At 29.6% G+C, this 19,936-nt stretch overlaps 1 protein-coding gene across 1 annotated transcript in view; it reads right to left on the bottom strand.

The window, feature by feature from the left end:
* The window catches only part of LOC132731009 (uncharacterized), a 56,262-nt gene that overhangs the window by 7,820 nt on the left and 28,506 nt on the right, over positions 1-19,936 (bottom strand). Inside the window, exons 28-54 of the mRNA XM_060717107.1 lie at positions 19,462-19,611; positions 18,776-18,970; positions 18,233-18,484; positions 17,855-18,044; positions 17,161-17,330; positions 16,625-16,795; positions 16,149-16,268; positions 15,130-15,261; positions 13,998-14,135; positions 13,161-13,274; positions 12,316-12,579; positions 11,989-12,111; positions 11,287-11,412; positions 10,806-10,931; positions 10,326-10,457; positions 9,844-9,921; positions 8,678-8,848; positions 7,632-7,751; positions 6,741-6,863; positions 6,118-6,240; positions 5,808-5,930; positions 5,199-5,459; positions 4,303-4,416; positions 3,649-3,927; positions 2,587-2,681; positions 1,675-1,745; positions 133-302 (exon numbers count right to left, since the gene is read on the bottom strand). Coding sequence (XP_060573090.1) covers positions 133-302; positions 1,675-1,745; positions 2,587-2,681; positions 3,649-3,927; positions 4,303-4,416; positions 5,199-5,459; positions 5,808-5,930; positions 6,118-6,240; positions 6,741-6,863; positions 7,632-7,751; positions 8,678-8,848; positions 9,844-9,921; positions 10,326-10,457; positions 10,806-10,931; positions 11,287-11,412; positions 11,989-12,111; positions 12,316-12,579; positions 13,161-13,274; positions 13,998-14,135; positions 15,130-15,261; positions 16,149-16,268; positions 16,625-16,795; positions 17,161-17,330; positions 17,855-18,044; positions 18,233-18,484; positions 18,776-18,970; positions 19,462-19,611 — 4,131 coding nt within the window. The remainder of the gene's footprint in view (positions 1-132; positions 303-1,674; positions 1,746-2,586; positions 2,682-3,648; positions 3,928-4,302; positions 4,417-5,198; positions 5,460-5,807; positions 5,931-6,117; positions 6,241-6,740; positions 6,864-7,631; positions 7,752-8,677; positions 8,849-9,843; positions 9,922-10,325; positions 10,458-10,805; positions 10,932-11,286; positions 11,413-11,988; positions 12,112-12,315; positions 12,580-13,160; positions 13,275-13,997; positions 14,136-15,129; positions 15,262-16,148; positions 16,269-16,624; positions 16,796-17,160; positions 17,331-17,854; positions 18,045-18,232; positions 18,485-18,775; positions 18,971-19,461; positions 19,612-19,936) is intronic.

The raw sequence follows: 19,936 nt of genomic DNA, 5'->3' as shown, positions 1-19,936 counted from the left end.
TTAAAGCTTTCATGTTTAGCAGAGTTTGTCGTTATTTCTGGTTTTAAGGCTGTGAAAAAAGACATTTTATTTCTAGTCTTTGAATATCGTTCAATTTGAACAGCTCGACGACAATTTTGCACACTATCATACCTGCTTTAACAACGACTGTATGTCCGTCAAATTTAAGATCTGCTCCTCTTGAAAGATCCATAGTAGCGACTGTCAGCTCAGAAGCTACACTTATATCATCTTCTTTGTAAATCACTGTATAATCAATTTTTAACTCCTTCCTTGTGCTACGGCGAACGATTTTAGCGGAACTAGAAATAAATAAAAATTTAAAACTATTTCATAATATTACATTTATTTATATACTACTGCATTACATCAATCTAGAATCAAATTATTTTAGTATAAGGAATAAAAGAAAATACACGTATATATTAAACTATTATAAAAAAAATAATTCAATACAATTCTAAATTATTATTTTATATACATGTACTGAATTACATGAGCCTAGAATAGAATTATTCCATAAGGAAAGAAAGCAAATTCATGCATTACATGCAATACATATATTAAGTAATTTTAGATACTATTAGAATTTTTATTTCATGCAAATTGTATTTAGAATCTTTGGATACTACTTATTTTTAATTCATGTGAATTCATTTGAATTAAATACAGGGTGTGGCTTAAACAACATTCTCCTATATGCAAAATATTATGGCATTTATGTTGCAGGAAAAATAGTTATTTTATTGATAAAAGAATAAAAAAAACATAATCCGATCTGTCAGTCACTGCGTAACTGACATAAATGTTTTCTTCACCTGGGTAGAACTGAATCAACAATATTAAGTTGTAATTAAGGTTCCCTCTACGTAAAACAGTGTTAAGGAAAAGTTATATGTATAGGTCTTACTCTGGATCAGTCTTTGTCTGGTGAGTTAAATGAAAAATTCTGTTTCTTAAAAGGCCGAAAGTAGACGCCCGACACAATAAACTAGAATATTTCACATTACATCAGAAACGTTTGATTCTGTGTCATTTTAATTATTCATGTTAAATTTTTTGTTTCATTGTCTTACAGAATGAATCAATATGGTTCGAATTGAATCTTGCCCATAGGTCACATATTAGTGATGCATCACTTAAGGGTTTAAAATCGGTAAGAAAAATGGTACAAATTACCTACTGAACAATATATTGATGAAATCTTTGTTCCCTATTTATTCATAAATAACTAGGTGAAATGAATGTGGGGTCAAAGGTTTTTGTGCAAAATCATTGGCATAAGATTAGCTGTGACCTGTGGAAGTAACTTCCCTCTTCTATCAGGAGCAAAACAATGTTGTATTACTTTATTTTGTCAGGTAATTTGTTCTTAATGTGTAGTCATTTCTTTTAATTATTTCTTTTATTTAAACAAATAGTTTTTTCCTACTGGGAATGTGTTCTCCAGTACACGCTTCTCATTGTTAGTACCCTCATTACCTTAGAGAAACAATAAAAATAAATTATTTCGAACCTGTCTATGATATCTTTAGTATGATAACATTGATGTAATTGTAGTTTTTATACATGTTTAATTGTTTAATCATGCACTGGATATGGTTTTCCAAGTTATTGCATAAAAACGGATTACAGAAATAAATTTTTCAATCCATCTGAAATTAACAAACTTACCTGGCAAACGTTATATTTCTGATCAAGATCTCAATGTCAGCCTTTGTATACTGACGATAAAAATCTCTTAGCTAAAATAAAACGGAAAACAAACCAACATTATATTCATTTATTTATGTGCTCTCTTAAACGAGAAGATAAACTAAGAAAGATAACATAAACAGCAGAATTGCGGAATTGCCATTCTTAATTTAGTCATAATCCTAAATTATATCACCTAAAAATCAAGGACTTAACAAAAACAGCAAGAATATAATTTGTTATTCATTAACTAATATATAACAGTCTAAGTAGACAATAAAAGAATGAAGTGTTCAAGACACAAGCACTCTCTGCACATACAAAGGCATCAGTAAATTGACCACAATATATGTTACGTTACAGATTCATTAAAGCAGCATGCCTCCAGATTCATGTACTTTTTCATGAAAATTTTGAAAATGTATTTAAAATTGATATACTGTGAAGTGAAAAAGAAAGTAATTTACACATCATCAATGGCATGTAAGTTACAAAAAAGGTCAAAATATACATAAATACCCCTTACTGTGTTATTAACGCAGTAGAATTATAGTAATTGATACTGCAAAATAAGTCATTAATCGCACATAACATTTAAATAATTAATTAATTATTGAATTTGATTACTTTTCTTAAGCTCTTAGTGCATTTTTCTAAAGATTGAATTTCTTGAATATTTTTGGCTCATCTTGAGGCGTGCAGCTTTAAAATACAGTATAAGGGAAAGGATACGTTTTTACAAGTAAACTGGTCAAAACAGTCTGATAATGCTGCCCAACATATTTCAAAATAAGTTAGAAAAAAAACCAACAAATTACACTTATTATATAATATTACATTAGTAACAACAACTTTCTATCTATTGTTTTAGAACATTACATATTTACTCACACTATCAGTGGAAATTCGTTGCAGTTCTTTACGGTTTGTTTTATCAGAAATATCTACATTGATGTTCACTGTGAGGTCTATCATGATAGGCGATTCTACAAGAAAACAATATTTATTTGAATTTCTCTCTCACAGTTTCAGTTTTATTTTAATAGACAATATAATACTGATAGGTGATTATGGCTTTGGAAGTCATTGATAGGTTTATTTCAGTATAAAATGTACATCTGCATGACAATGAAGAATGGTACTACAAATACATTTAGAGCCATTTGTATCTATGAAGTAAAGACTGTCAAAATTTCACTGTTTTATTTCATATATATATCAATTTAAAGTCGGTTATTTAAATTTTCATTTTAAAAAACCTTCTTTGTCATTTAGTGCAATTGTCTTTTTTTAATCCCGCCTGCCTGCTTAGCTCACCAGAGAAAGCTTCGCATTTGTTATTTAGGGATCCTTTTTTAATCGAAACATCTCAATTATTTCATTTCATTTTTATCTCTTTTCGTTTTCATAAATGTACGAATATTTTGCAACAAATTTTAAATAAGAATACAATATTGTTAATTAATTTGCAGTGACATATTTGTACGTTGACAGACAGTATTTAAACTGTTTTATTATAAGGATTCAAAGTTGGAAAAAATGAAAGTGTTTCCAGCAGGTTTTGAACGCAACAAGTGAATTAATTTTCATAAGAATTTAAAAGTGGTCTTATTTACTGCACTATAGTGTCAAACAAAATATGTTTTAATATAATAAAAGGTAATAATTTATTAAAGTAATTGCATTTTAGCTATGAGTTGTTCGTCTTTCAAATTACTGTGTTTTTATTTTTTGAACTGACGAAAATATAGTTCACCCTGATCTGATCATAATGTTACATATTATCAGATTCTGTATCATTTTTTTCTTAAATCTAATACATTGTATCTAGCTTCTATGAATTATATATACACCATAATGTGGGAAGTTTGTATATTTCATTGATATAAGAAAGAAAAATAATGCTTCGTTTCTTAAATATATCTTAAAAATAAATCTTATGGACATATAAACCTTTAATGCACACTGTTCCTGGATACTCTTTGTAACCATGTTCGCATTTGCAAGAATATCCGCCTTTATAATTTGTACATACAGTATTATCTTTATCTTTACATATCGCTTTCTCCTCACATTCATCAACGTCGTCACTGCATGTATCACCTTGCCAATGTGGCTGACACATACATTTTCCAGTGGCGCTGTCACAAGTCTGTATTTTATTCAAAGAATGTTCCCCATTACAACGGCAGGTTTGCGAGCAGTTTACACCGAATTTATTGCTCGTACAACCTTACAAGTAGAAAATATATTATATGTTTTTAAAAGGGACAGGGTAATAATATATAACAAAGATAAGTATGTTAATTTGTAAATAGCATGTTTCAATTCAATAAAAATCATGAACATAAAAATTCTAGAAAAAGGTACTTCTTTTGCGGCAATGAATACATGTGAACATTGTGAAATCAAAGACTTGCTAAGACTTTGCTAAAGAAACACCCCTAATACTAGCTTGATCTATATTTACTCATCAAACCCGTCAATTCCATAGAAAGTTGAAATCAATGATGAGCAAGCACCATTTAAAAGATAACTGCAAGATAATTTTCCAATTTTAACTCAAATGGGTTTGTCCGATACCAACAAAAGAGGCTTAATACTCACGCGCACATTTGTTTTCTATTTTTGTAAAACCAGTTTCACATTTACACTTATAACTTCCAGCAGTATTTTCACAGACGTCTAGTGTACAAGGATTCGATTGACATTCGTTAATATCTGTGTGAAAGATGTCAAGATGTGTGTGAAAATTACTAGAAATATACATTTGATTATATTTTTATTTATTTTTGTTATACAGCCAAATGATACGAAAACGTCTTTAGTTTTCCCTCTTACTGTATGGCTAATGGTATGTGAGGTACTTTCATAGATAAAATTTTTAGTAAAGAGTTTAACACGTACATTGGAATGAAATAAAAAAATCACGTTACAATATCAATGGTATCCACTGATTTATTTGAAAAGGCGGGAATATATTGTTTAGAGATGTAGAGCAATAATTTGTGTTGAAATTTTCTAATCATCCGCTTACTCTGTTTTTTTTTGACATTACTAATCTAATTGTGAAAAAATTCCAAAGAAATGAAAATCGTTTAAATCGTTTTTGCTAAATTAAATGTAAAGTTAAGTATAGACCAAAAAAAAAAAAAAAAGATTTTCAATTTAATTTTGAGTATATTTTATCATAATCTTTAAATCTGCATATAACGTGACTATGTTGAAATGTTATGGTTGAAATATGTAAGAACTTCAAATTTAGGCCTTTGGATTTCAGTAGAGTTTCTTTTTGGATTAACCGAAAATACGATCTAAAATATTTTAAGAAAATGTTGTCTTCAATGTATTTAAATATTTTTTTGGATATAGAATAACACCTATTTACTTTTCACAAGAAATTATTATGTACCCATACTATTTTTCAATTTGAAAAAAAGCTAATATGTACTTCCGAAAAGTCAACGTGGTGTGGCTTATAAAAATACAATAGCAGTTATTACCTTTGCATATTCCTTTGTAGTCCATTATGAAACCAAAGTTGCATTTGCATCTGTAACTCCCTACACTATTTTCACATTTTGAGTTTTCAGGACAGTTGTCACTGTTACTTGTACATTCATTTATGTCTTTCTCACAATATCTGCCTTCCCAGCCTTGATGACAAATACATTTTCCATCTACGTTATCACATTTGTTTGTATTTGTTGTGATACAAGAGCATTTGTGTTTACATCCCTCTCCAAACATCCCGGCTGGACATTCTGAAGCATTTCAAAAATTTATCAAAAGTGTTGTACTTCGGCATCTGACGATACCTTTATAAAATGTAGAGTGTTTTTATTTGGCCTTTTGAATTACGTCACACACAAAAATGGTGGTTTGAACATTTAATTAAAATATTATAAGCCCTCAAAGCTGAAAAAAAGCGCACACGATTCTATTAGCAATTGAAATAAAAGACATATTGTCCAATTCAGTGTTAACACGTATTAGGTTAATAGTATTTTGGAATGTTATGTAACATCATGACCTATGCCTTAGATGAAATGTGATGCTTTACAAAATATTTGATAAGTAATATTGTATAATATTCATCTAAGGTTAACTACCCTGGCATGTTATTCCATTGTCCAGCAAGACGAAGCCAACGTTACAACTGCATATATGACTACCAAGAGTGTTGTTGCAAATCTGAGTACACATTCCATTTGAATGTCCGCATTCGTTAATATCTAAAAATGCAAATCATGAAATATTCTTAAAGAATAAATAAAATTTGGTACATCGTAAAGTATGTATTCTAAGAAAAGGGTCATAAAAGTACTAAATTCAACTTTCTTATAAGAGATTGTTCATCTTCTCACATTTAGTTTAACATATCAAATAAACCTTACTAGTTATTTCTGTTATCATATTCACCTTCACAAGTTGATCCATGTTTCTCAAAACCTTTGCTGCAGATACATCCTGGTTTGCCGTTTTTAATAAAACACGTTGCATGATCCCCACACGTATTGGTTTCATTTGTACATTTGTTGTTCACTGCAGAAATATTTTAGACAACGTCATGGAAATTACAGTTCAATTAATTGTTTTTTACTGGTCATGCCATATCAAATCCGTACTATTTATTGATAATCTAAATTTGATGGAATCAAATTTTTATTAAAAGATTTTTTTTACAAATTTCAGTTATGTTATTAAAGTTAAATCCTAATGTTCCTTAGACAGGTTTGCAATGTTATTAATTTTGTTTTACCTATCACGCTTGGTGAGTCTTACTTCATGAAATGTTGACATTTTCATATGCATAAAGTTTGTCTTAAAATTTTGACATTAATTTTGTCTTAGGATTTCTACTCTCCTGTGATGAGTTTATCTATTCTAAGATTCTTCAAAATTACAAATTATGCTTTAATTTTCTGTGTTTACCACCATATATGTGTTTGAAACACAAAGTTATTATAATGTATGTCTATAAAATTGATAATGATGTTCATGCATGTACTATATTACACTGTTGAGATGCCATGTACCATTACCTATACATGACTTTCTATCCGTCAGATCCAGGCTGAATCCTTGTTCACATATACACCTGTAGCTTCCAACGGTATTTTCACATGTTTGGTCACATATATCACCCTGTAGACATTCGTTGATATCTATAAAATATTAACATTTGTACAAATGTACATTACTATTACAGTTATACAATATTTAATATTCCAGCTTTAATTTGATGAACACATGTCAGGTAGTTAAAGCTGAACAATATAATTGAAATTACAGTTTACACTGGATATGACAAGCATCATGTAATTTCAGCTGTAAATATCTCATAAAATCATTTTTATTGTTTGATGATGTTACACCCTTCTGATAAAAGTTATTGATAAAATAATGTTATAAAACTGAATATGATTACCAAATGGTTTCAAAACGAATGTTTCGTTTTACAACCAATTGCTGTAATATCTTTTATCTCACCTACTCACGCTACAAAGTGAAACTATTTTCCGATTTCATATCTTTGTCAATTTCATCGTAAAGAGAGTTCTAATTAACAAAACAACAAAAAAATGTCACAAGGAAAGGTTGCACCCAATAGAGGAATTCCGGCGAGGAGCCAAGAAGGACCCCAAAAAGGATAGGAAAGGTTTACTTTCATATAACAAACTATTTCGTTCTATGACAATTCATGAGTAAAAAAATGCATGAATTTACAATACGATAGTAAACATTTTAAGTGTTCTTTGTGTGTTACCGACCTCCTCTTCGTATGAACATTAAATTGAAATACAGTCTGCACTGTTTAAGATGTCGTTTTTCATCACGTACACTGTAAAGTATTTGAAGATTGCAAAAACTGAAAGTAATTGATTTGGAGGGAACAATGAATCAAAATCAGATTTGTATGGTACGTGTTTTACCTTCACATTTTTCATGACGGTATACAAAGCCAGTCTCGCAGGCACATGAGTAGCTGCCATTATTGTTGATGCACTTCTGATCGCAAGTATTTAAGGTGCTATTCTGACATTCATCTATGTCTAGAAAGGAAATTGATCAATTACACATCTGGTTATATAAGTGTAGTTAACAACTGACAAAACAATGCCATTTTTTTATATTTTTTTTTCAATAAATATTTTCTTTTAATCGTTCCCAATAGTACTTATAATCATGTCATTCATCAATCACATATTTCATATACTTTTTATCAATTAGTTCATATTTTGCATCAACCTGATTTTTTTTATAATAGTCAGGTATTGAATTATAGTTACAATTTTCCGATATTACAATTATATCTTCGGTCATTCATGTAAAACATTAAAAAGGTTAACTTCTCATACATAAATGTCTTCAAAAAATCACCGTCGGAGATTTAAGACTATAAGATCGTTAATATGAATGCTGTGGATCATAAAAAGGTAACTAATTAACGTACGTACATAACGTTTAAAAGCAAGAATGGTATGCACATTGTAAAATAGATGCACTGAAATAACCTTTCGCAATGGCTGCAACAAATAATATTAGATGCAAAAAACATGCGTTAAAAGTAACGTCTTGTGTTTGTCTTGGTAAGCAGTGGTTGCAAAACCTTCTTAATAGAATCGGTATTACAAAATTTTTTACTGATATGAATCGTTTCTGTTGTCTATATAAATATATATTTAAAATCGATTGCAAGTGATTTATGATTGTAAACTTATTCCCGTTTTTTTTTCAGGCCTTAAAAATGAGTGTAACTTGTTTCTGTAGGAAACAACGGATTGACCTTAACAGCGTTTGAACAAAAAATCCTTAAATAACTTGTTCATCGCGATAACATATTGGCCACACCCACACGTTAAAACAGCTTTTTACTTCTAAAAAACAAATATAACATTTCTTCCTGAATTTCATTAGAAAAAGTGGACAATTAGAATTAACATGATACGAAACCTTCATTGGAAACATCAAGATTTACCTTGACAATGTCCAGAGACGTTTTGAAATCCAGTCTTACATCTACAAATAGAACTTCCGGGTAGGTTAACGCACTCAATTTGATCACCTTTACAATCATTGGTTCTCCGTGTACACTCATTTATGTCAATATCGCAGTTAGTGCCTTCCCAACCAGGAGAACAAATACATCCTGGAATAAGAATTGTACAAACCTCAACCATAAGGTTATGAATATCAAAAGTGCCTGACATGAAACCATTACTGTGTTGAATAAAATTGTAAACAAAGATATATAATTTTTTTACAGATACCTCAATATGCGACCTTTGCAGATCTACCATTTAATAATAATTTTAATAATGATAATAATAATGATAATAATCATCATAATAAAAATAAAATAATAATAATGATAACAATAATAATAATAATAATAATAATAATGGTTATCATGAAATCATGATAATTTTGCAATTTTGCAATTTAATTTCTTTGATTTCAACAATATTTATATCTTCTCCAATATTTATAGACAAACTTACAATGTGTTAATTGCATTCGTGATTTAGCTAATATGAAACTCTCTCTCATACCGATATACTTTCCAAAGCTTCTATTTAGCTCTAATCAGTTGATGTCTTTGCAAAATAATATAAAGGAACAAACAAATATCGAATAGAGTGTTGGCGATAAATTGACATAAACTCGATAAGCGTCCTGCTTTAATTCTATATTTATGACATTCTATTATAAAGTACAACAAAACATTTCATTAGCATCATGCTTAGACGATAAAGGTACCAAAAGCTGTTAAAATCTTTTGCAAGTTGGCTTATATTTCTTTATTTACATCGTTTACTACATTTCACAACAATCAATTTTACTAACATAGCAGTATATGCGCCTACATGTACATAATTATAGCGTAGGGATTATCTCCCTTTGTTTGTTCCATTATATCATTTTACAGCATAGTAATTTGTCAAGAAAAGAGCGATAAGAAAATATGTGAAATATTTAACACCCCTGATATTGGTGTATGAAATATGTTATCTTTAACACGCTATGTAATGGAATCAATGATCTTGTTGAACAAGTAAAAACGGAGTGTAAAGTAGAGTCATAAATTAAGATTAAACAGCTGTAATAAAGGACCCTGCTGCTGACATAATTCTGATAACATACCTTTTGTCTTGTCGCAATGACCATGTAGACAACTACAACTCTTTGAACATCCAGCTCCAAAATGAAACTCATCACATACTTAAAATATAATGACAAAAAGGACCATTGATAGTCAAACAGAACGTAGCATTGGCATGAATATGCTTATTATGTAACTAAATTATTGTTCAGTTCTTAAACATTGTCTAAGATACATACTAAACATTAATAAAGAAGCACTTATCCAAACAGTATATTTCTTTCATTTCTCTTAATTATTTACTGAAATGCAAAATTAATCAGATTTTAAAATATATTACAAATTACAAATGGTAACAGTTTGTTTGTAAACAATAGAAACAAATTTACATATATTTTGAATTCAAAACAGCTTGAATTTTTTCATATAACAACTCTATTTGACTTGCCATCAATTAGAAGATTTTAATGTTTTTTGATATATCTTTTGTACTTTTCTTAACGGTACAGTACTTTAAACTCACCTGAACAAGTACGTCCGTCATTTTCAAGTTTTGTTCCGATAGGACACTGGCAGACGTATGATCCATTGGTATTGTTGCATGTGGAACCGATTGAACATTCATTTAAGGTATTTACACTACATTCGTTTATATCTAAATAATGAAGACAAAACATACAACATTGACAGGGTACAAAGTTTTTCAGTAGAAAAAATCATACTTTCTCATTGTTCTTATACTTGTTTATTTATATCTTTTCAGAATGTTTAATACGAGTTATTCAACAAACTTAAAAAAGGAATTAAACATTGTTTCACAAATATCTTAACTGAAGTTATATCTCATAAGGTATGATTTTTATCAGGATAAAAACTATTCTCCCGAAAAACCTCCAGAGATTGTTTTTTTAACTATATAACCAAGAGATAAATATGAAATATATAAAAGTCAAGCATAATACAAGTAATGCATATAAATTGTTTGGTTAAGTGAACAGATTACCTGTACATGTTTGTTTGTCTTGGAGTAGTTTGTAGCCTGTACGGCACTTGCAAGAAGATGTACCATCCTTCACATGGCAATAATGAGAACAATTAAGGCCATTTAACGTCTTACACGGATCTTTTACTAAAAAATTAAACCCCTCAAAAATCACAAAAAATCAATTGATGAATAACATAAAATAATACTATAGATACACGACAACAACATTTATAAAAGCCTAGCAATTCAGTAATGGATTGTATTAACTAATTGAAAAGGTAAATACATGTACGAATATGAAAGTTTAGAACTTTTTTATTGTATATTGTTTCATCTTTAAAATTAAACTTTCTTACATGCAGACATTAAGATAATAAAGTAACTGATGCACCAATAAAGATAATTCATTTACAGAAAGATAATAAACATTGAAGTAGTACTAATTGATTGTTAACTAAATAATGTTATTAATCAAAACATATTAAAACAGAAACTTTACGTTGTAAGCACGTTTTTCTATCATCGTTAAGTGTGTAACCATAGTAACAGTAACAGCTGTAGTGACCGGGACTATTTTCACAAAACTGTTCACATCCCGCTGTTCCAAGAGTGCATTCGTCGATGTCTGAAACAATGTAAAATAAACTGTTATAGAACATTGATCGACAATGGTATTTTAAAAGAATTTGTCTACCTACAACAGAGTAACTAATACGTCTAATAAAAACTGTGTCATTTATCTGTTATGTTTGTAATTTCTCGTCAAAGATTAATACATAGAATAGGCTAAAATATATACTCAGAATTTCTTACATACCGGGGGACTTAAACAAAAAAAGATATACATGTACAATATATACACTGAAATTGTGTTTTGTGATATTCTAAGCCCGATTTGAGTTCACAATTTAGTAATTACTCTAAAAAAAGGAAAAAACAACAACAACAAAACAACGTATTGAGCAAATAATCTGAAAGTTTGCACATCAGTTATAAGTCTACATCAACACCAACTGGAAAAAAATGTCCAGTACCGACATGTCAAAAAATCTCAGTGGAGTTTCTTTAACATAATTCATCATTGCAAATTTAATACGGCAAGGACGGTTATATTAAAATACAAATATGTTATCTAATCACAATAGTCACTGGGGCTTCCGATTTGACACTCAAAGCCTATTAAAACTTGAAAACAGTTTACCTTTACAATGTGTATTGTTAATTTTCGAAAATCCTTTGTGACAACCACACGTATATCCACCAACGGTATTTGTACATGATTGTGTGCAATTGTTTGTAACTGGGTTTAAGCATTCATCAAAATCTGTTGTTGAAATAAAAGTAAATTTAGTGTTTTGTGTGACAATTTCGATTTTATATTAACAAAAAATGACATTTAGATAAAATGACGTTTGAGAAAATTGCTTTATATCGACCTAATTTTTTTCTTTAACAAAATGCATTAAAACAATTAAGCTGTTTAAAATACTTTATTAGGCCTTAAATCAAGTTCACAAAATAGTCATACCTTCACAAGTTCCGTCGAAGGATTTAATAAATCCCTTTATACATCTACAACTGTATGAGCCTTGATTGTTCACACATTCTTTACGGGAGTCTTTGCAGATATCACCAACAATGCCACTGCATTCATCAATATCATTATTACACTTTTTACCCGTCCATCCAGGTAAACATATACAACCTTTAACAGGATCACATCGGTCGGCACCTTGACCAGTACACTCACATTTCTTGGAACAGTTTTCACCCCAGTGAGGAACCTCGCATCCTATCAAAATGTTTTTTTATATCTTTCATTGCAACATTTAGCAAAGAAGACAAATTTGAAATCATCAGATGATATGTGCATTAACTAAATTTGTTGACATGTTGTAATATGTAATATAATGTTATATCATCTTAAATGAGAACACTATATTGACAAAGGAATGAAACAATCTAAATATTTATTAAAACATATTGGAAGATAAGTTATGATCATCAGCGAAACATCTTGCCTACTAATAATAATGTTCTGTTTCTTGTTTATATATATATCATGGTCATGATTAAAAATATTATAAAATTAATAAAAAACCCACCAATCAACAAACACAAAAAACAAACAATCAAACAAACAAAAACAACAACAAACAAAACAAAAAACAAAACACAACACATCTTATTATTTTAGCACAGCATCAATCTTGATTAAATGATTCGGTAATGATAATATCACCTTTTATAATTAATACATTATGAACTACACAAACTGTAGTACAGGTAATCTGTTTGTCTTATCATTTAAGTTATACATTAACAACAAATAACCAACAACAAAGAACTGCATCTGATCAGCTGTGTACTTACTTTTACATGTTGTTTTTCCTTGTAACTTGTATCCATTGAAACATTTGCATTCAAAACTTCCATTTGTATTCGAACAATTTTGTGGACAGACACTTCTTTTGCATTCATCAATATCTTAGGAAAAAAGTGATTAAATGAAAAAAAAACAACAACAACAAAAAACAGAACTTATCCGTTACAGTGCGTTAGACTCTGAAATTGGCATGTCATTTTAGAAATAAATTTTATCTCTATTGTCAAAGAAAAAAGTACTTTTTATTTCTCAAAAGTGTCTTACATTTGTTGTCAAGAGATAGTTGCGGTGGCTAATTACCTGGACCAATTGTTCCTTCTGTGTTGCTTTTGTTTGCAAAAAGTACCGTTAAATCGATTTCGTATTTTTTCTGGATGTTAAGATACTACTTTTTTTACATACTTTTGCCAAATCATATCACAAGCAGTGCTACATCAGATAATAAGCATAAAACATGGTCTAAAATCATTTTTAAAACATAATAAATCTCATGTTTTCCGTTTCTAAAGAAGAAAAAAATTATTGATTTCTGAAATATTTGAAGAAATACTAGAATCTAAAACTAATTGGTGTTTCCAGCAATGAAAAGTTAAGTTCGTCTTATATTCTTTTTATGTTGTTATCTTTCCAAAACGCTAACGAAACGCGTATTACCACTGGCATTGTCGGACTTGATTTGTTCTTGTATTCCTGTTAATTTATTTTACTCATCCGTTTTATACGGTATAAACAGCTCTTTAGTATACAAGTATTTTATTGTTCTTGGCATCGCATCAGGGATTAAAGACAAAAACTTGAAAGTATTTCATAAGTATAATATTTACCTTTACATAGCTTGCCTGTTTTATCTAGCTCAAAACCAGACTCACAGAAACAACTGGAAACGCTTTTGTTGTCTTTAATACATCCGGCAGTTAGATTACAAGTGGCAACTTCTTTTATACTACATGATTTACTTTCATCTTATAAAATAAAAAGTAGTTAACATACTTATAACGATTTTAATTTGACAATGCCACCATAATACATTTGATACACTCAGTATTCAGGTCACACTTTCTTCACATGAGATCCCTGCTATCTTATTTATTTAGAGAGAGAAAAAAACACCGACAATGTGAATTTGATGTAGTGATGCAATGTGAGCATGCATAAGGATAGGCAAAATGTAAATCTGAAAGGTAGCATAAAACAGTGATATTTAAAATGTTTTATAAAAACCAGCTAGCTGCAATGTCCTTTTACTCAGAGAACTAAACATAAATAAATAAAAAGGCAGAAATATACACAGATGTAAATAAATCAGTGAAAGCGGTGTTTGCTCCAAACGTAAATAATGTAACACCCTTAACAGAAACACAGTGCAATTTAAAAGGTTTTAATAAGCTGTATATCACATAGAAATTAAAAAAGCTGACAAAGCTAGAAAATATGATACTAAATGAACTTTAATAAATGTGGTACAACCAACGTTGTTGTGACATTGTCAGACTGAAAGCATTTAAGGTCGTCTCCAAACAAGACAGAATTAAATACAGGGTTGGTTTCGTAACATAAGGTTATCAAAAAATGAAACGTGAACTTTAAAAAAAACACTTGTTCGTTTTAATATAGCATGATAAGTAATGTTATTAGAGTATTGCAAACAAGTATATAAAATCAGATTAAATATATTTTTGATTAAATTTGTTGTGAAAAAGCGCACTAGAGGTTCGTTTCTTAAAAGATTCTTCTCATAATAATGTATATAATAATTATATGAAACATGACTGAAATAGACACTTTTAAAATGAGAAATGAGAAATTTTATTAAAAAGTGCGAAACTCAAGATTTCAACAAAAGTGTAAAGCAGAATAACATGCAAAATAAATGGGATGTAAAACCATATTGTAAATTAGACTATTTAGTCACAGAAGTAGATTTAATGACAATTTATACGAAAACAAAAACAATACCGGGACTGGCATCACATCTCCAGGAAGAAGTATTGAAAATATAACCAGGATGGCATTGACAGGTAAACCCTCCATTTGTGTTGTTACATATGTGTGAGCAGTTGTGTCTGGCCTCGTCACACTCGTTTATGTCTGAAATGTATATCAAACACTAAAAAGTATTAACACAAGACTTTAGGAAACAGTGAAACGACGGGGAAATAATTGCGCTGATACTGTTCGGATTACTTTACTTTTTGAATTAATTTATCTTCAATAAAATTTTTAACCACGACATATAATATATAATGATGCGTAAACCAACCATTTGATTTGAATTCGTATTAGTTGCTAAACTAAAATAGAATATTTTCATCAACATTTAGTCAAATTGTTTGTAGTACGAGAAACTGAAAAATTTCCGGACTGACGCGAAAGAAGAAAATTTTAAAAAAATGTACGAAAGGAAAATTAAAAATAAATTGTTCTTTTAAATGCTTTAAACATTTAAAGTATTATAACATATATAAATCCACAAGACTTTTGATTGCACGTGCATGGTAGGTTGCACGGGAGGCTCTCGAAAATTATTTGACGCCTTGTTAAAAAATGACGTTGCGCTTACTTTAAATGTGTGTCACTCGTAGTTAATAGTTCTGCGATTGAAATATAAAAGATATAATTTAATACTTATTAACTTCTTTTGCAGTTTTAAAGTAATGCGATTGATTAAATATATGAAGAATCAGCCAATGCTAAAATCTTGTCAAAATGGTGTTATGACAGAATTGCATACATTTCAAATGAACGTAACTTAAATAATTGACTAAGGTAATGCTTTGGCAAATCTAATTTGTAATGAGCGTTTCAAAATTAAACAATACAACAACAAAACAGATTTAAACTTTCCATCAAAGCTAAGGTATAAATAAAATCATAAGCATTTTATATCGAAACAAAATGACATTTCACGCCAAAATCATTATCTGAATTTTCCTAATATCTTTGCCCAATGTATGTGTTGTGAAATAGTTGCTCACCTCGGCATTTGCTGGTGTTTTTGTTATCTACCCTGAATCCTGCTTCACAACTGCACTGGTAACTTCCGTCAGTATTTGTGCAAAAATGTTCACATACACTATGGCTACATTCATCGATATCTATAAACAACAAATCAAAAAGATATTTACTTTAAGTGTCTCTGTACTTGATCCTGTTAAAAACTCATAGTGCGATACCCCTGTCAACAAACCATTTAATCTTTGATGTAAGATAAAAAGTAAGTTAGTTGTTTTAAATTTAAGTGTAATAACTATTGTAAAACTGACCGTTTATTACGTTATTTTGAGCCCATCATATGTATATTACCCAAAAATAGATATTTTTGAAGATGTTTTCCGTAAAGTCCTAAGAAATGAAATATAAAAAAGGCATCATAAGTGCCATCTTGTTACACGTATATATACACGTGCATTGAGATTTACAAAAGTTAGGACTAGTGCTATGGTTTTCATACCTAAACACTCGTCATTGTCGGCAGCGAGAGAATGATATCCACGTGGACATTTGCCGCACGTATAACCTTTACCATTGTTTAACGGGTTCAGAAGTGGAATTCTTGTACAATTTCGTCCTAATGAACATGGATTTTCTGAACAAGCATCAAATTCTCTCTCACAATCCGATCCTAAAGAATGATATAGTCAGAAGAGAGGTTTTATTAAAATTTTATCATATTAAAACATTATTCATAATTTATCGTATTGTGACAATTTTAGAATTAATTGCATAAGCATATTTTTGCAATTTTTTTTAAAGAAAAATGCATTATGTTCTTTTGATTTAAATTGAAAATAGCAAAAGCACCCTAATATATTTAAAAGTTCAAACAAGAAATGTTTTAGAATAGTAACTTGATATGAAATGTTAATATAAGCAAATGAAAATTAATATGAAATGACAAGGAATACTTTCAACATAAAAAAGCACAATGACCTTGTATCTATATTCAATAAAAAATGGTCATACATTATGAGATACAAATAATCTAACCTTCATATCCTGTATTGCAGACACAAGTTGCATATTTGAAGTATTCTGTCTCTCGAGTGTCCTCACGTATTTCGTCCGTGCAGTAGCCGTTTCCATGACAACCGGTGCATAATATGATACTAACAATGAATGAAGTCGAAGATCTATCTTTTGCATTCTTGGCATAAAACCTTCAACGATAGGTTATTATTTTAATCAAGTGTCAAATACTTTCACTAAACTACATCTGCATTAAACATATGTGTCTTTTCAAATTAAATTTTTGTGACTTCCTAAATTGCATAAAACTATAATTTAATAAGTTATATATATTTTCATCACAATTGTTTGAGTCTTTGTCATTCTGCCTGGCACTATTTACTGCATAGTTTTGATTAGAAAACATTAACAATGAAGATGTTTGTGTAAGCGTTTAAAGCCTGTAACGTAAGCAAAGGTTATATGTTGGAAGATGTTAAAAGAGCAACAACTCTAAATGAAAACTACATACTTTGTTTAGATAAAAGGGTTCACGACAGATAATGAAAAAGTGCAACATCTCTGTCAGCTTCACAAGCTGTACATTATAAAACATTTCCGTTTAGGGTCAATGCTTGATATAAAAAGAATGTTTATAGGTGTAAATGCTTTTCCTTGTAACTTTTTTATACAAGCATATAACGTTAAATGACATAATAAATGTGAGATAATATACCGCACTACTGATGGGTTTTCATCAATTTGTTTGAAAGATACAGTAGAAGTTTCTGGATCAATTCGAGCATTGACGTTGTTTTCAATAAAGTGAAGGTCTGTTTCGTCATCTAAGGTCACTTGGCAATTTACTTCATCTCCTTTTGTTATATTGACTGTATGACATCCTGCCAAAGAAGGAACTTTTTCGTCTAAAAGATAAAGAAAACATACTAAAGATATAATAAAACAAAATGTATCAGTTAACCCACTAACTATATAAAATTAACATAATAATCATATGTTACTTTTCAATACCTTTCGTAAATTCAAGGAGTAAATAAAATCGATGAGTCCATTTTTAACATGCAATGCCACCCTAACTGTAAAATGATGTTACCTAGTTCAGCACGAGTTGAATCAGCCTGTCCCTTGATACGATTAGCTTCCTCGGCTATTTCTGTCTTCTCAGTGAAAACAAAGTCAAATATACACTCAATGTTTTGTGATCCATTGCAAACTTTCTCTGCATTTTTCTTTGTTTCGTCGTCAACTTCATCTAAGAATCTTGGAACATAACTGTCATTATGATAATCAAGATGGGTTGTTCCTTCTTCATATACAAATGCAGAATCATTCATGTTAATTGCCCCTAAAAATTAATTAGTAGTTTAATTTAGGTCAAGCAAATTAACTGACATTTCCAAAACAATCAAATAGATAAATGCTCAAATTCACACTGTTTTTCCTTTTTCCAAATGTTTCAAAGATCGAATAAATGAAATAATAATGAGCACGTTGTTCGTTTTTTGTGTTTTGTATATATTTTGTTATATTAGTACAGCAAGATCAAATTAATGTGTGGCCTAAAACATAAAACATGTCTCCGCATTTAAAATTATTAAGAAAGGTAATAAATCTCGTATACGATTAAAATGCATACACGTTTTTCCGTAAGCAAAAACTTCTCTGTCTGACATATTTGACGACAGAATAGTTCTGTTTGGCATCATGAAGTCGTTACTGGATAATCCGTCATAATTTCCAAGTAGACCGGTTGTTGCGTTATGTAACGTGTCAGGAACTAATGTGTTCAGTGATAACATTCCTGCACTAAATGATATGTTCAACGATATACCTATAACACAAAAGAAACAACAAATAGTGAGAATTTAAGTTTCGTGATGCAAACTCTAACATTTGCTTTTCGTTTTCACTATAATAAAGGAAGCAATTATTATAAGTCATTTTTGATGAACTTATAATACGAATGCAATCCACGTACGTCCTACAACATTGATGAATCTGAAACTCCAACTTTTCTAATTGAACATATCTTTGTCTAACAATATAAAAAATAAAATCCAGTTTTTGTTTTTTGTAAATGCTGAGACGGAATTAAGAAAATAAGGGACATTAGCATCTTTTATAATTTCATGACACTTCACTCCTAGATTTTGCAATAAAGCATTATCAGACAAAAGAAAGTAACAATATCGCAACAAAATACTTATTTTGAATGAAGAACCAATAAGTAATAATTATGTAAAATATACATAAGTTATAATTAACTAAAGAGTTTTTACGAGTATAAATCAAGTTATGAAACGAATATCTGAACCAAGTTACCACTCAATGGAAACAGTGCAGTTAGAGTTTCGCCTCTTTTAGATATGATAATGTTTATCTCTTCGGTTGTATATGAGAAAGGTGTTTCGTTGCCATTATAGGAATTGTACTGATCAGTCAAATCTATTTTGTTTCCGTAAAGATTAAGACCTAAAATAAATAACAATAGTTAGTACTAGCTTTGTTAATCCGATGAATCAAGTTTAACTAGCTCTATGATGATTACTAACTATTTATTCATGATAATTTTAAAGAGGCAATGTACGTTAACTTTAAACATTATAGTGTTATTATCAATTCAAAACAATAGGAATGTTTGTGTTTGTTTTTAAATTTCTATGGCACGAATAATCTAAATCGCCAAAACTACTCTGTATACTTAAAAATGAAATTGCGGAATGTGTCTTTTATTTGTCATTTATTTACCAATGTCTGCACATTTTCAGACCAATTTTTATTTTTTTGTAGTTATCTT

The sequence above is a fragment of the Ruditapes philippinarum genome, unplaced genomic scaffold (genome assembly GCF_026571515.1).
Source record: "Ruditapes philippinarum isolate M1 unplaced genomic scaffold, ASM2657151v2 ctg1903_1_1_1_1, whole genome shotgun sequence".
Lineage (NCBI taxonomy): Eukaryota > Metazoa > Mollusca > Bivalvia > Venerida > Veneridae > Ruditapes > Ruditapes philippinarum.
Note: the sequence above shows the minus strand (reverse complement) of the source record. Positions and strands in the feature narration are given on the sequence as shown.